At 63.9% G+C, this 14,183-nt stretch overlaps 1 protein-coding gene across 1 annotated transcript in view; it reads right to left on the bottom strand.

Annotated features, from left to right (window-relative positions):
* The window catches only part of MEF2D (myocyte enhancer factor 2D), a 28,544-nt gene that overhangs the window by 11,327 nt on the left and 3,034 nt on the right, over positions 1–14,183 (bottom strand). The window contains 4 exon segments of the mRNA XM_053447793.1: positions 147–253; positions 256–328; positions 330–350; positions 924–1,115. Coding sequence (XP_053303768.1) covers positions 147–253; positions 256–328; positions 330–350; positions 924–977 — 255 coding nt within the window. The 5' untranslated portion in view covers positions 978–1,115.

Here is a 14,183-nt window from a genome sequence, read left to right as displayed (position 1 = left end):
ACGTCCTGCCAGCCTCACAAGCATGAGCGGAGACGCAGCGGGCCGGGCGGGCAGCAGCCAGCTGGGGTGCACACCGGGGCCGGGCGGGCAGGCCGCCCGCCTCCTCGGTCCGGGCTTGGGAGCGTGCTGCGCGCCCGCGGGCCCACCTCGATGATGTCAGCGTTGGTGCGGCTCTCGTGCGGCTCGTTGTACTCGGTGTACTTGAGCAGGACCTTGGCCATGTCGGTGCTGGCGTACTGGAACAGCTTGTTGAGTGGTTGAAGATGATGAGCGCGATCTCGCAGTCACACAGCACGCTCAGCTCGTACGCCTTCTTCATCAGCCCGAACCTTACGCTTGGTGAATGTCACCTGCGGGCAGTGGGGGGCGGGCGGCAGGGTGGGGCTCAGTAAAAGCCTGCTCTCGAGCCCCTGGCCTGGGGGCGGGGGTGGGGGGGACAGACCAGCACCTTCCGGCCAGCGTAGGGCCACAGGGCAGCCCAGAGCTGCCTCATGGAAGGAAGAGAACATGGACGGACAGAGCTCCACACCCCCGTGCCAGGGGTTGTGAGTGGGTCAGGGAAGGAAAACAGGAGGGCTTCCCAGATCTTCCCCTGGTGTAGGAAGACGGGGAGAATTAATCTTGGGAACAGGGTGTGCCTGGGCATGGCCTGAAGCGACGTATGGCCCTGGGTGGGGTGGGCGGGGGGACACCCAGGTCTCCTCTTACAGCAGCAGGTAAGCCTTGGAGTTCTAAGATACAGAGTTCCAAGAGCAACAGAGAGCTGGGGTTCCTCTCCTCCCAGTTCAGTCCTTCCCCTTCCATAATAGCCTCCAGAGGCCCCCTCCTCAAGGAAGCCCTCTTAGACTAGCAAGAGGGAGAAGAGGCAAAGGCCAGCTCCCTGCCCTCACCCACTCTACGTGGCCCCAATACCCCCTTCTCACCTGTCGGTTCCGCTCGTCAGTGATTCGCTGGATCTGAATCTTTTTCCTCCCCATCTTCTCCGGGGATCCTCAGTGCTAGGGAGGGGAGGGGATCGCTGGGTGGCGGGTCTCGGCGCACCTCACACTGTGCTCATGAACAGCCTGGGACCAGGGCTCAGTTCATGGTCTGCAGGACAGCTTCTGCACAGCGTCCTGGTAGGGGAGGGGAGGGTCACGAGAGGACAGTCAGCCCCGGCTAGCACCAGCACGCAGGCCAGGCTCACCACACCCCGGGAGAGGCTGGCGGCATCTACCCCATCCTCAAGATGGGGACATGGGGTGCCCTGAGGCAGCAGCAGGCGCTTACACCCAGGGCCTAGGGCCCCCAGACCAGGCTTCTTTCTACACCAACGCTGCTGCTCTTGGGTTCCAGATCACACACAGTTGGCTTCCGAGGGTCTGGGTCCTGGAAAATGCCCTCAGCCCTCTCACTCTGCCCAGAACCCGCCTGGAGTAAAGACAGCTGGGTCTGCCAGCTGCCCTCGGGCCTAGAGGGGCACTGCCATTCGAGGTGCCCGGTGCAGAGAGTACCTCCTACCAGGGCCACGCACTGCTAACCCTGGTGCCAGGACAGGTGCACTCTGCAGCCCGGGGTCAAGCACACAGAACAGCCCAGAGCCTGGGGGCCTGGGTAGGGCCGGGGCTGCAGAGCCCCCTCCCCCTCCCTTGAGGGCTGCTCTACGCCCGTATCCCCTATCCTCCATGGGCCTCTGCCTCAAAGTTCTGCTTCAAGAGCCACTTCTGCTGCTTAAAATAAACACCACACACACACAACCCCACCACAGCAGAGTCCAAGCTTTCTCCGCGCGGGGGTCCACGGCGATCCACAACTATTTTGGGCCCTGTGGGCCATTTGGGTCTGCACAACACGTAAACACAGACGGGCCATGAGCTCAGGGACGACAACAGGCACGGGGGCAGCTGCGGCCCTGAGGGCACAGCCTGCAGACGCCCACTCTGGGGGACCACGCCGTGTCTAGGACCCGAGCCCAGTCTGGGCTCCAGCCCTTCCCAGCCTCGCCACCCCCCGAAGCACGGATCAAGGACCGAGCCGCTGGCGTGCACCGAGGCTGCTGGCTCCAGGAACATGCAGACGCCCCCTCCATCTTCCGCAGCTGGGCGACTCCAGGGCGGACCAGTGTGTGCCGAGGGAAGCCCAGGCTGACCCAGGAAGTGCCCGTGCTCAGGTGTGGGCAGTGCCCAAACAGGCTGGGCGAGCCCTCCGGGACTGGATGGACCTGGGGTGGGATGGAGGCAAGCGATGAGCCCATGGCCCCTTGGGCTCTGTGAATGGGAGAATCAGAGGTGGAGCCTTCTGGGAGAAGGGCCGGGGTGGGTAGCGAGCAGGAGGTCCACGCTTTCCAAAGCCACTCTGGGTCTGAGGAAGAGCCTTGGCCGTGGAGGTCCAGCCTGACTCCCAACCACCGAGCTCCAGGCAGAGACCCTACAGCACAGCCCAGCAGGTGGGCTCTCACTGCCCCCAACCTGAGCAGAGAGGACAGGCACACCTGTCGTTTGGGACCCCCTCCCAAGCCCCCACTCCCAGGGGCTGCTGAGTCTACCCTGAGCCTTTCCAGTCCGACCCAACCATGGCCCCCAAGGTCCCACAGTAGATGGCGGAGCTCAGCCTTGGCAGCTCAGCCAAGGAGGGCAAGGGAGAGGGAGGGGAGGCAGGGAATCTGGACTTGGGAGGAGCCAGGAACACCCCTTCCCATCAGTTCCTGTCCCTAGGACGGGCCCCCAGGCTCTCCCTAGCCCAGCTGGAAAGAGAGTTTCTGCTCTGTCCGGAGACCTCAGGAAACAACCTCGTGGCGCTCCCGCACAACCAAAGGGATCCTCCACCCCCCTCTCCCCGACAGGGGTCCCAAACCTCTTCCTCTCTCCCTTGTTCTCCGGGTACTCCTTGGGTCCTGGGTCCCCTACTGTCCCGCGGGACAACACCCACCCAGCCCCCGTAGCCCTGAGTGGCCCAGCAGCCACCCCACTCCTTGCCTATGGCCCCATCTCTGCGAAAGACCACGTGGAAGGCCCCAGCCCAAGGATTTCAGCCCCCATCAGTCCGTTTCCCAGTGTGACCCCAGAGCTGTGTTTCTCAGAGCTGCAGGACTCTGGGCCCCTGGGTAGGGTGGAGAGGGGGCACGGAGAACAAGGGGGCCACGATGACGGCTTTTTCTTGGAAAGCCTGGCCTGGCCTCGTGTCAAGGGTTTCACGGCCACCCTCCCATGCTCAGAGCATCTACCTTCCTTTCCGCCACCCAGTCTCCCAGCTCCCTCTCACTGCCTTTTGTGCAGAAGCAAATTCTTGCTGGGATGTGGGCCTCTTATCAGCTTCGGGCCAGTTCTCTCTCTTCCTCCAAGTGGGGAGAGAGCCTCTCTGTGCTCGGGTGAGCCCTGCAAAGTCATTCCTGCAGTCTGACCTTGTTCCTTGGTTGTCAGGGTCCCTGCCCTTCTAGCACTTACCACCATCGCACACTGGCTACATCCCCGCGCTTCCATTCCATGCCCAGCTCCCCGGGAGCTCGAGCTAGAGCAGGAGCCACGTCCGCCCTTTTCACCACTCCACCCTCCCATAAGGAGGAGCTCAGGAAGGCTCTGCTCAAACGAGGACCGTCTCCCTCGCGACCCTGTGAGAAGGCCTTCTTGCGGTCTAACTCCGGTCAGTCCCGCCGCAGGACCCGCAGCCTCTCACTGTGCCCTTGAACTTGTACGTTTGGACACCACCGGCCCTCCGAGCGTGCCCGCCTCTCCGGGCCGGGCCTCAGCCCTCCCCATCCTTGGGCTGCCTGGTGCAGAGGGTGAGACTCTGAAGTCTGCGGAGCGGCCCCGAGCACATGGAGATGGAGAGGATGGGGTTGCTTAGGCAACTGTCGCCTGGCAACCAGCTCCCTGGCTGATCTCCTACACCACCCCCCCACCCCCGCTTCATGCTGGGGGAGCTGGGATGCAAGAGGGATCAGGGCTGAGGAGACAGGGAAGCCACAGAGGACCCCCGCCCCAAGCATCCTCTGACCAGAGAGGAGTCAGGGACAAAAAAACCAGGCCCAGTCCGTCCCCTCTCTGCCAGGGGAGCCCCTGACTCCACACTTCCTGGGCCCCCCGCCCACTGCTGCTCCTGTCCCTGTGCCTGCAATGCCAGAGGACGAGGTGCCCCTGCCCTGGGCAGTCCTTCCTCCTATCTGACCAAGAGCCCCCCACGGAGCGGGCTGAGTCTGTGATAACCTCCTCCCTTTCCACCCATGCTGCCTGCTCCACATGGCCCAGAGTCTTGAGCGCCCCGGGGCCAGAACACGAATTCACCGGTGACTTTGGAGGGAGGGTGGCTGCGACCTGGGTGGGCACCGAGGACCCTATACTGACCCCATCAGGGTGAAGGAGGCCCGTCCTGTCCCGCTTCCCTCCCACTCAATTAGGAAGATCCTAATGAACACCTGGGCCTCCCTAATTAGCCCCCTGCCTGATGACCTAACCCACTGCCAGGAGCCAGAGGCCCAAACATCTGTTCTTCGGATGGCACCTCTGCTCCCCGGCCTGGCCTGCCCCCACTCCGCCTCTTCTTCCCGGCCCTCTTCTCCTCCTCTAGGAAGCCCTCCCAGCCCTGACTTTTGGCTGTCTCTCCTGGAGCCCAGGGCTGGAGGGGGCTTGGCCAGCTGCTGTGGACACAGGGGGGTTGGCTGGGTTGGCTGTCCAGCTCTGCTGGCCCCAGGGCCCGCCTGACCTTAGGACCCAGCTACGGCTCCTTGGGCTGGTGGCATCTGTGTCACCAAAAGCAGCCCCTGGAAGGCTCTGGCAGTTTCTGCTTCTCCCACTCAAGGCAGTGCCGGCAGGACAGAGCTGGGCAGGCTGGGCCTCCTGGGGGCATGGAGTGGGGACAGAGAGAGCACAGGGGGAGGGGGATGGCAGCTGGGCCAAGCCCAGGAGGCAGGCACAGACCCACCTTCTTTAGGGAAGGGTGGTGGCAGGGCAGCCCCAGCAAGCGGGGAACAGAGAGGACGCGGGGCTGGGGAGGCTCATCTGACACCACCTGACAGAGACCCCAGAGGGCCGCCTGTCCAAGCTGGGATCCAGGCCCAATAGAAGTGGGTTCTATTTACATGCAAATGAGGTGCAAACAATATGCAAAGTGTACCCTAAAGGGGGTCTCAGGCTGGAGGGGCCACGGGAGAAAAAGCAGGCCCGGCCTCCCCCAGTTTAACACCTCTTGGTACCTGAGCAATATTCAAACCATTGTCAGGTTTCAGAATGATGCTACCTCAGTTCCTGTGTGAGGGTGGCCTGGGGCCAGTGGGGAGAGTGCAGGGGGTGGCCAGGGCAGCCTCCCAGACCTGCAGCAGCTGTGGCCCAGATGCCCTTCCTGGGGGCGTCCGGACACGCCTTCCAGCTCCTCTCTCCTCCCTCCCCATGCCCCCGCCCCCAGGCCTGCTGCCCCGGGGCCCAGCAGCCCCCAGGAACCCGAGGGCGCCACCAGGGCAGGTCAAACGCAGCAGACGCAGCAGGGGCCCAGAGAGGCTGAGCGAGCAGCCCCCGTCACAGAGCACGGGGCTTGCACCCCTCTCCGCTCATCAGGCAGGCCCTCCGTCCTCTTGGGCGGTCCCGGCTGCAGGCAGGACTGGAGGGGAAGGTAGGAGGCGCTGGGGACAGCTGTCATCCCTCCTCCCACCCCTTCCCCGTGGCTGGGCCGCAGGGCATGAAGTAGGCAGCGGGCGCCGGGGGAGGGGATGGGGGAGGGACTGGGGGAGGGGACAATCCAATCCACCTGTCACCCCCACAGTCAGGCAGCCTCAAGCAGCCTGCTCACCAACGAGGGAGGAGGCGTGGCGAGGCAGACTCGGAGGAGGGTGGTAGAGGGGGACAGACACCCAGACGGGGGAGGCCGAGGGTGAGGTGAGGCAGAGACAGACAAGGAGAGGCGGGGGGGGGGGGGCAGGGCCCAGGGGCAGCTCAGCTGCGCCCAAAAGCTGGGCTGGGCACGGGGGCACAACGGGACAGGCTGCAGGCCTGCCATCTGAATCCTGCAGCCCGGCCAAGAGCCGGAGAGGGGAGGGCAGGCCCCATGGAGGGCGAGGGCATCCGGGCTTCTAAGGGCAGGCAGGCCCCCACGGGGGCCAGAGGGGAGCCCAGGAGCCCCCTCAGTCCTGAGCCATCCCAGGGCTCCCAGCCCTCCTGGCCTCTCCCCTCAAAGCAGAGACACAGGGAGGTGCGCTCCGCAAGAGAGGGGTGGGCAGGTGAACCCCGACACTAACACACAGGGCCCAGGAAGAGGGTGCTGGGGTTCCCAGGTCTGGGGTACACACAGGGGGCACCTTCCTTCGCCATCTCTGAGGTCCTCGGAAGTGAGGGCAGTGCCCCTCGCCCCCACCCGGCCGGCCCAGTTCTCACGGCCCCCAGCCTGCTCCCCCCTCCCCTCTGCTGTTCCATTCCACCGCCCCCCAAGCCCAGGGTCCCACTTCATTCACCCCACAGTTCCAGTGTCTGCTTTCAAAGGCACAGGCAATCCCCAGCCCCATCCTCCTCCCCTCAAAGTGCCGTTTGGCAGGCTCCCTTCCCAAACCCCTGGTTCCCACCATCTTCCCCTCCCTCGGGAACTCCCCTCCCCCAGCCCAGCAGTCTCAGGGTTGGGCAGGGGCTATTTTTAGCCTGGGCACTGAGCTAATTTTAACTCACCGACAGGGACCTGGGGGCGGGCTGGCGGGCTGGGGGGAGGGGGAGGACCAGTCCAGGCATAGCTGGACCCAGAACAGGGTGGTCTCAGGTCCCAGGTGCCCTAGGAAGGCAAGTGGCGGCAAACACTGCAGCCTTGGCTGAAGGGACAGGAGCGGCCCTGCCAGACTGAGCAGCCGGCGTGGCCAGCGTGCCGGGCGCTTCCGCTGGACACCTCTCCCGAGCCCCACCCCAGGCTTCCCTCGGGGCAAATCCCTGGGATGGGGTCATCCTGTTCTCTGCCCAGGAGACGCCTCTCCAGGGAGGGTCTGACTCCCGAGCCTCCCCCTTTCCCTGCCCCAGCCTGTCCTTCCTGTAGTCTAGCTGCCATCCTTCCTGCAGCGGCCGGAGAGTGTCCAGTGCCCTACAGTGGCAGTAGCCAGTCCCCCACCCAGGCTCCAGCACCGCCCACCGCAGCTCTGGCTGTCCCCTGGGGGCCTCGGGGCTGGCTGCTGGGAACCACCCTTCACCCTAAATCCTCCCAACTTTCTGAAGCCACCGTGCCTGATCTCAGGAAGAATCTGGGGGTGGCAGGAGGTGGAATCCTAGCAGAAAAGGGATGGCTGTGGTTGGGCAACAGGCAGCCCAGGGAAGCATGGGGTCTTTTGGCAGGGGTTCCGAAGGCCTGGGTTTTAGCCCTTGCTCTGGCCCTAAATGACTGCGTGGCCTTGAGTAAGTTACACCCCCGCCCCACGTTTTACCCCACTGGTCAGTACAACGGGTGGGTGGAGGAAAGAGGGTACCCGAGTGCCCTTCCAGCCAAGCCATTTGGCTACTGTGCTCCTTAGAAAGGCCCCAAAGGAAGGGAGGTCAGGGGTGGGATCCTCCACGGGGAGGTAACAGAAAACTTGGCCTGGCTGGCCCACTGTCCTCCAGCCCAGGGGGCAGGACAGCGTGGGGGCCACAAGACAGGAGGGACGGGGCTGATAAAGGCACAAGGTGCTTTCTGAACCCTCGTAACACAAGGCAAAGGGTTGGCAGAGGCTTGTGGTCAGCAAGGGCGGTACCAGGGGGAGAGGGGGCACATCCCCGCCCTGGCCGCAGAGACGCAGCCTCCCCAACTCCAACCACACCTGGAAAGCCTATCAGACCCAGGGCTTGGGTAGTCACTGCCCCCCTCAAGGTCACGGTCATGGTCATTAGTGGGGCTGGTTCTGGAACCCAAGCCTGAGCCTTGCTTCACGCTCTACCCAGCAGCCAGATCGCACTGACTCACTACCGCTCATTTGCATGGGGATTTGCATACTGTCTCTGACCTTATTCCATCAGGGCTCAACTTCCCATTCCAGGAACTGGGCCGCCCCCACCCAGGACACCTGGGCCCTTGGGATGGAGCTGGGCACCGTGGCCAGAAGGCATCCCCGAACCCAGAAAGAGTAGCTGTGGTACAGAGCTCTCAGTCCCACAGGCCCTGGGCTCTTGTCCCTCCCCTGAACGGGGCGGGGGTGTGACCCTGAGACAGAGGGACCGCAGCAGAGAATCACTGAGCTTCATGGGGGCTCCACAGCTGCCTGGGGGGGTTCCCAGGACAGATACCCCACCCACCCCGTAGTGCCCAGGCTGGGGCAGGAGGAGGACGGGCCGTCTGTTCTTTACTTCCGCCTCCAGCCTCATTTCTAAAATCTGCTTCCAAGCCTCCAAATGAGAGCGGACGGTCTCGTGCAGGCCAGACAGACACTAGGCTCAGGGAGGGCTTCTGAGGGCAGCCGCTTTGGCCTCAGAGTCGTCTCTGCGACTCCAGCTTGCTTTGTTAGAAGCCACCCAACCAAGCAGGGGCAGCTGGAAATGTCTAGGGGAGCACGGAGGCCCCAGCACGACCCTCCAGCCAACGGGGACTGGTGGGCAACCCGTCCCAAAGGGCTCGTCTGCCTGTCCAGTTAGAGCCCTGACCCTCGTGGCCCGGCCCTTGCCCGGTGGTCCATTGTCCCCGGAAGGCCTTCCTGCTGTCCAGCCTCCATCCCTCCCACGGCGGCCGGCCCTGCACACAGGTCACAGAGATGAGAGTGGCGGCCAGACCAGGCCGCCTGAAGCGGTTGGGACGGTTAGTCTGTCACCTTCCACCCCCCACCCAACTTCCCTCTGGGGTCTCGGGAGACAGAAGTGAAAGTGGCAGCTGGGGCCTTGGGGGCGGGCCGGCCAGAGAGCCGTTGGGGAGCAGGAGCGCAATGCCACCAGGGCCCGGCCCGGCTGCTGCGGCGAGCGGGTGGACTGATGGTGAGAGCAGGGGAGGGACTTCCCGTGGAACGAGGGCACAGGGTGACTGTGGAATGCAGGGTCCCGAGTGAAAGGGAGACAGAGGAGGACAGGACAGTGGGCAGTCTCAGAAGGACGCTCTTTAGGGGGGTGCCAGGACCCTCCCTTCCCGGGCACAGGGCTGGGCACGGCCACTCTGGCCGAGGCAGGTGGTGGGGTCTGGGCCCTGACTGCTGGACCAGCAGGCGGAGGAGACAGGACACAAGGCCCGAGGCCGGGGCCCTCACAGGGGGCAGCACCTGTCCTGACAAAAGGGAAGCTGGAGGGTCAGGCTCAAGTGAGTGTCCCCCTACAGTCACAGCCGGGCCCAAAAGAGGCCAATCCAATCAGAGAAAGCAAATCCTCCTAGGGACAGCACGACCTCAGGGAGCCACGGAGGACTTAAAGGGGCCACTCAGGGTGGTGGCTGGGTCTCCTTCTGCGGAAGGACAGTCCTCTAAGCCCTGGCGGGGATGGGCGGGAGGATGGCTTCTAGGGTTGGGCTGGCCAGGGCAGCCAGCCAGGCGGCTCTTACGGGATTAGCTCCCTGCTCGCAGGAAAGGAGCCAGGTGAGGCTAAGATGCCCGGCTGGAGGGGCCCAGGCGGGGGGGGGGGGGGGGGGGGGCGCGTCCGCCTCACAGCAACACAAACACTTGCGCCCAATGCCACTCACAGCCCCCCTTCCGAGAACAGACGGTGTGCGGACCCCTGGGCGACCCCTGCCTGTCAACCAGCTTCTCTGCCTGCAACCCGGCACCCCCATCCCAATCCCAGCGGGGGAGTCCCGCCCGCTGTCTAATCCCCATCCTTCTGCCACACTTTATGCCCAGCCCCCTCCCCCGGCCATGCCCCAGGGAGCAGGTGAGAGGGCCAAGGGGTTCCTACTCTCCCCTGCTGGGCCATCCCCTCACCCCCCCCACCCCCTGGCTGACAGGTGGGAGAAACAACAGGGAGCAGCTGGGCCAGGACACCTGTCCCTACCCGGTCAGTCTGGACCCCACAGGCCTGCCCTGGGGGGTGCACAGGGGAGTCACCAGAGAAGCAAGCAGCTGTGGGGCTGGAGGAAAGGGGCTCGGAGGCTGGTCACCCCCAGCCACTGCCCCTTGCAGGACAAAGAACACACGCACGCTTTAAGGAGAGACACTCAAAATCTGAGGTCATCCGTGCCATCCCCCTGCCTCCATGTTGCTTGATCCAACCGGAGCCTGGAGCAGGAAGACTCCAGAACGGAGACAGACCCCTCCCCTCCTCCCCCAGCCCCACCCACTGTCTCCTCCGGAGGTTTGGGGATGAGCTCTCCTTACTCTCCCAACCCTCAGCCCCACCAGGCGTCTGCCGGCGGGGGCAGGGCGGGAAGTCGGGAGGAGTAAGGAAGCGGCCACCAGGGATCCGCGAAGAGAAGACTCCCGGGAAGGTGGAGGTGGAGGGAAGGCTCCGAGGCAGGGAGACAGCTGGCTGGGGAGGCAGGGGTGGGCTTGGCGTCCCCAACCCATCCCCGCGTGAGACGGAGCCCCAGGCCTGGAAGCCCCCACAGGGCCCCCTCAGGCAGCTCCCACACCCTCGGTCCCTGCCAGGACACCCCCCCTTTTCGGGGGCTGCCCAAGCCAGCAAGTCCTGGGTCGGGCTGGCATCGGGGTCTAGAAGAAAGGAGGCACCCACTTTCTAAGCACTGGCTCTTGAGGGCCCCACATGTTCCCCACGGACCCTCCCTCCTTTCCAAGGGGAAGCGGCTCTGTCACCAGTGATGAGGGGCAGAGGTGGGCTCCCTGCATGACGGGGGGCTTCCCTCCCCCTGGGAGTCCAAGCAATTCCTTCCAGGACAGAGTCCCAAACCTCTGGGCCTGGGCGGGCTCCTGTCAGCCAGGCCTCTGGCCTTCAGACCAGCCTGAGTTCCTGCGGGCCTGTCTTCCCACACGGGCCACTCGTGACACCTTGCTCGAACGGGTACTGGTAGGAGTCCTTCAGTCCCTTTTCTGGGGGCCTCCTGCCACGGCATGCCATCAGGCAAAGATACCAGATACCTTCTCAGGAAAGCAAAGCGACATCTCCCTCAGCTTCCCACCAAACCTCAGCCTCCACCCCGGGGCCAGGGGCTCCCAGGAGCATCCAGGGGCTCACCCTTCCCTTAATGTGCCATCCTGTGCTCCCCCCAGGTCTCCCCAGGCCTCCTGCTCGCCAGGACCCTTCCCTAAACCTCAGACAAAGCCCCTAACTCCTCACTGGGGAAGAGGGACCTTCCCACTCCAGCTGGCTCATGTGACATGGGGGCAAGGGGATGGAGCAGACGACGCCCTCAGCAAACCACTTCCATCTCTGCCTCGGTTCCCCAGTTATACAGAACAGTTATGCCAGAAAACCGATGAGTGTCCGGGTGTCTGCATGCCCGGGACAGAGTGTGGCACACGGGGACAGCATGACCAGCGCTCCCTTCCTCCAGTCCCCAGGGATCTCAGGAGTTTCCGAGTTAGGTCTCCAAAGGAAGAGCGAATGGGATACGGCTGGCGGGGAAGGTCCCTTGATCAGAGGACAAAAACATCTCCTTTTCTATATGCTTCCCTGGTCTGCCCAGCTCCCTGGGGAGTGGCCAGAGCACCCAGCCAGAGGCACCAAGCCAAGGTCAGCGACCAGGCCTAGAGCCCAGAGCCTCCTGGGAGGGTGAGTTTAAATGAGTAAATATGGTCCCGCCTGGGTGTGGCCAGCAGCACGCGGAGCTCCAGACCAGCCCCTCCCCTCGAAGCCTTCCTGCAGAGGCAGAGCGCTCCCACAGCCGGCACAGCCGCCTCCCCACCCCTGCAGACTCGGGGGGTCTCGGGCAGAGTCAGGGAGCACATCCGCCAGGTCTGCACGGCGGCCAGGACCAGCCAAAAACATGGCGAGGCTCCCCGAAAGGTGAGGTGGCGGACACAGGCTCAGGAAAAGGAAAAATGAGCTGCCTTGGGGTCCCCCAGGCCAGGGGTCTACCCGCAGTGCCCGCAGGCTCAGATGCAACCTTGACACATGGGGGTGGCCTTGCTCATCAGAGTGAGTGGGGAGGGAGACAGAGACTGGCGCAAACTACCACGTCTCCCAGGTGCTCTGATGGCCTCTGGGCTGGTGCGACTCATGTCCACCTGGAAAGCTGCCTTAGCCCAGGGCACGTGGCCCAAATGGGGGTGCGGGGGGCAGAGGCGGTGTGAGCCAGGGCCCCGGGTAGGGGCCCCGGGGGCACTGCAGGGGCAGTGATGGGAGTCAGCTAGGGCTCCTCAACTGGCAAGCCAGGCCCCAGGGCTGTCCATCTGCGGTCTAACCTCAGTCCCTCCTGCTCTAGTGAGCCCTCCCTCTGCCAAGTCCTTGCAGGCCTCTGCCTCCTCACCCCTGGTCCCCCACCCATCCGCGGCCTCCAATCCCTTAATCATCTTCCCATTCACTGGCCCTCATCCCCGCGGGGTGGCAGCTGCTCAGTGGGCGTCTACACACCCCTGGGTATGAGCTCGCACACCTCCACGCACAACCGTGAGTATGAGCTCCCGCACCTTCACGCACGCCCGTGTGAGCTCGCACACCTTCACACACGCCCATGTGTATGAGCTCGCACACCTTCACGCACGCCCATGTGTATGAGCTCGCACACCTTCACGCACGCCCATGTGTATGAGCTCGCACACCTTCACGCACGCCCGTGTGTATGAGCTCGCACACCTTCACGCACGCCCGTGTGTATGAGCTCGCACACCTTCACACAGGCCCATGTGGATGAGCTCCCGCACCTTCACTCCATGTGCCCCTAAATGCTGGGAACCTGCCAGGTGCATCTGGGCACGGCGGCCTGCACAAGGATCCCCCCCCCCAACCAGCAACCCCTGGCAGGCTCCCAGCACGGGGGCAGGAGAGAAAATAAATACCCAGCCCCAGGCCACTGTCTGAGCCTTTCAGAAAGCAGAGCCCCAAGAACGGCTGGGGAAGAAAGCACCTTTAGAGCTCCCTCTTTCCCAGTCCGAGGGAGAGCCACCGCTGTCCCCTTAGCGAGCACCCTGGTAAGTTCTCCCCGAAGTTGGAGCGCCGGGCGCTTGCTGCCATGGTGGGCGGGCAGCCCGGCGCCAACCAGAAGCCGGCAAGGTGTCCAGCTTCCCACACAGAGCTCAGAGCACCTCGCACCTCCCCCTCCCACCATGAGTAAGTCACCAAACTGGGACAGAAGGACAGACGGTTGGCCGGACTCCGGCCCCATGACTGGCTCATAAAAGCCACCAGCAATGACAGTGATGCTGAGGCGATGCGGGCTCCCCCCGCCACCGCCTTCTGTCCTCTAACAAGTGGGATAATTGCCTCAAACTGGGGGCCTCAGGGAGCCCAGAGAGTCCCAGCCTGATCCCTTGAGGTGGGCAGAGCCCCCCACCGCAGAGCACCATGACCCAGAACCTGACCACCCCTGACGACAGACCCCAGGCCCATGTCCGACTCCCGTACCCAAGGCAGACACCAAACGAACCCAGGCCAGCCTCCCTCACCTGCCCCCCCCCAGCCCTCCAGGAAGGCCACCACCTTCTGGGTGACAAGGGCAGAGAAGCAGGCTCTGAATAGTACAACCAGGGCCCTGCTGGAGGCCCCTGTCCATCCCAGACTCCTCTTGCTCCCACACAGGCAGAGAAGTAGGTGGCAAAGGTGGCAGAGTGTCTGACTCAGGGTCCCCCCACACCGGGCCAGGGCAAGCACCGAGATCTTGGACCCGGTGCCAGCCAGGGAGGGCAGCGGCCCAGGTGGCCGGGGGAGAAGGTTAGCAAGACAAGCAGAAGGCCAGGCCCCTCTGGGGGCCCAAGGGCGAGGGACGCGCACAGCAGAGACTGAGGAGGAGGAGGGTGGGAGCGGCTAGGTCGCAATCTGTGGGGGTCTAACCTAAGGCCTCCTCTTCCCTGGGCCCCAGTGGAGCCGGGGACCTCCCTCAGCCTCCCTGCTACTGGTACTCCAGGCGACCCCCACCCCCACCAGGGACTTTACCCTCCACCTTCTTTCCTCACTGCACCTCCCAGGAAAGACCAAGGAAGATTAAAAAAAAAAAAAGAAAGAAAGAAAGAAAAAAAAAAAAAACCACCCTGCTGGAGAAAGATTATATAACAGCAGCCAGAAAGACTATCCTATCTCCGGGTCTGTGAGAAGAGCCTAGAGCCAAGCAGGGCAGAGCTGGGAAGCCCAGGGCCCTCCAGCCCAGGAGCAGCAGGCCCAGAGCAGGGGGACAATGGGCAGTACGTCAGAGCCACCGTTCCTAGTCCTCCACCACTCGGTTCCAGGCACTGGGTACAGGAGACAGAAGCCCCA

This window comes from Lutra lutra, chromosome 15, assembly GCF_902655055.1.
Source record: "Lutra lutra chromosome 15, mLutLut1.2, whole genome shotgun sequence".
NCBI classification, from domain to species: Eukaryota; Metazoa; Chordata; class Mammalia; order Carnivora; family Mustelidae; genus Lutra; species Lutra lutra.
The sequence above is the reverse complement of the archived record's forward strand: the minus strand, read 5'-3'. Positions and strand labels throughout refer to the sequence as shown.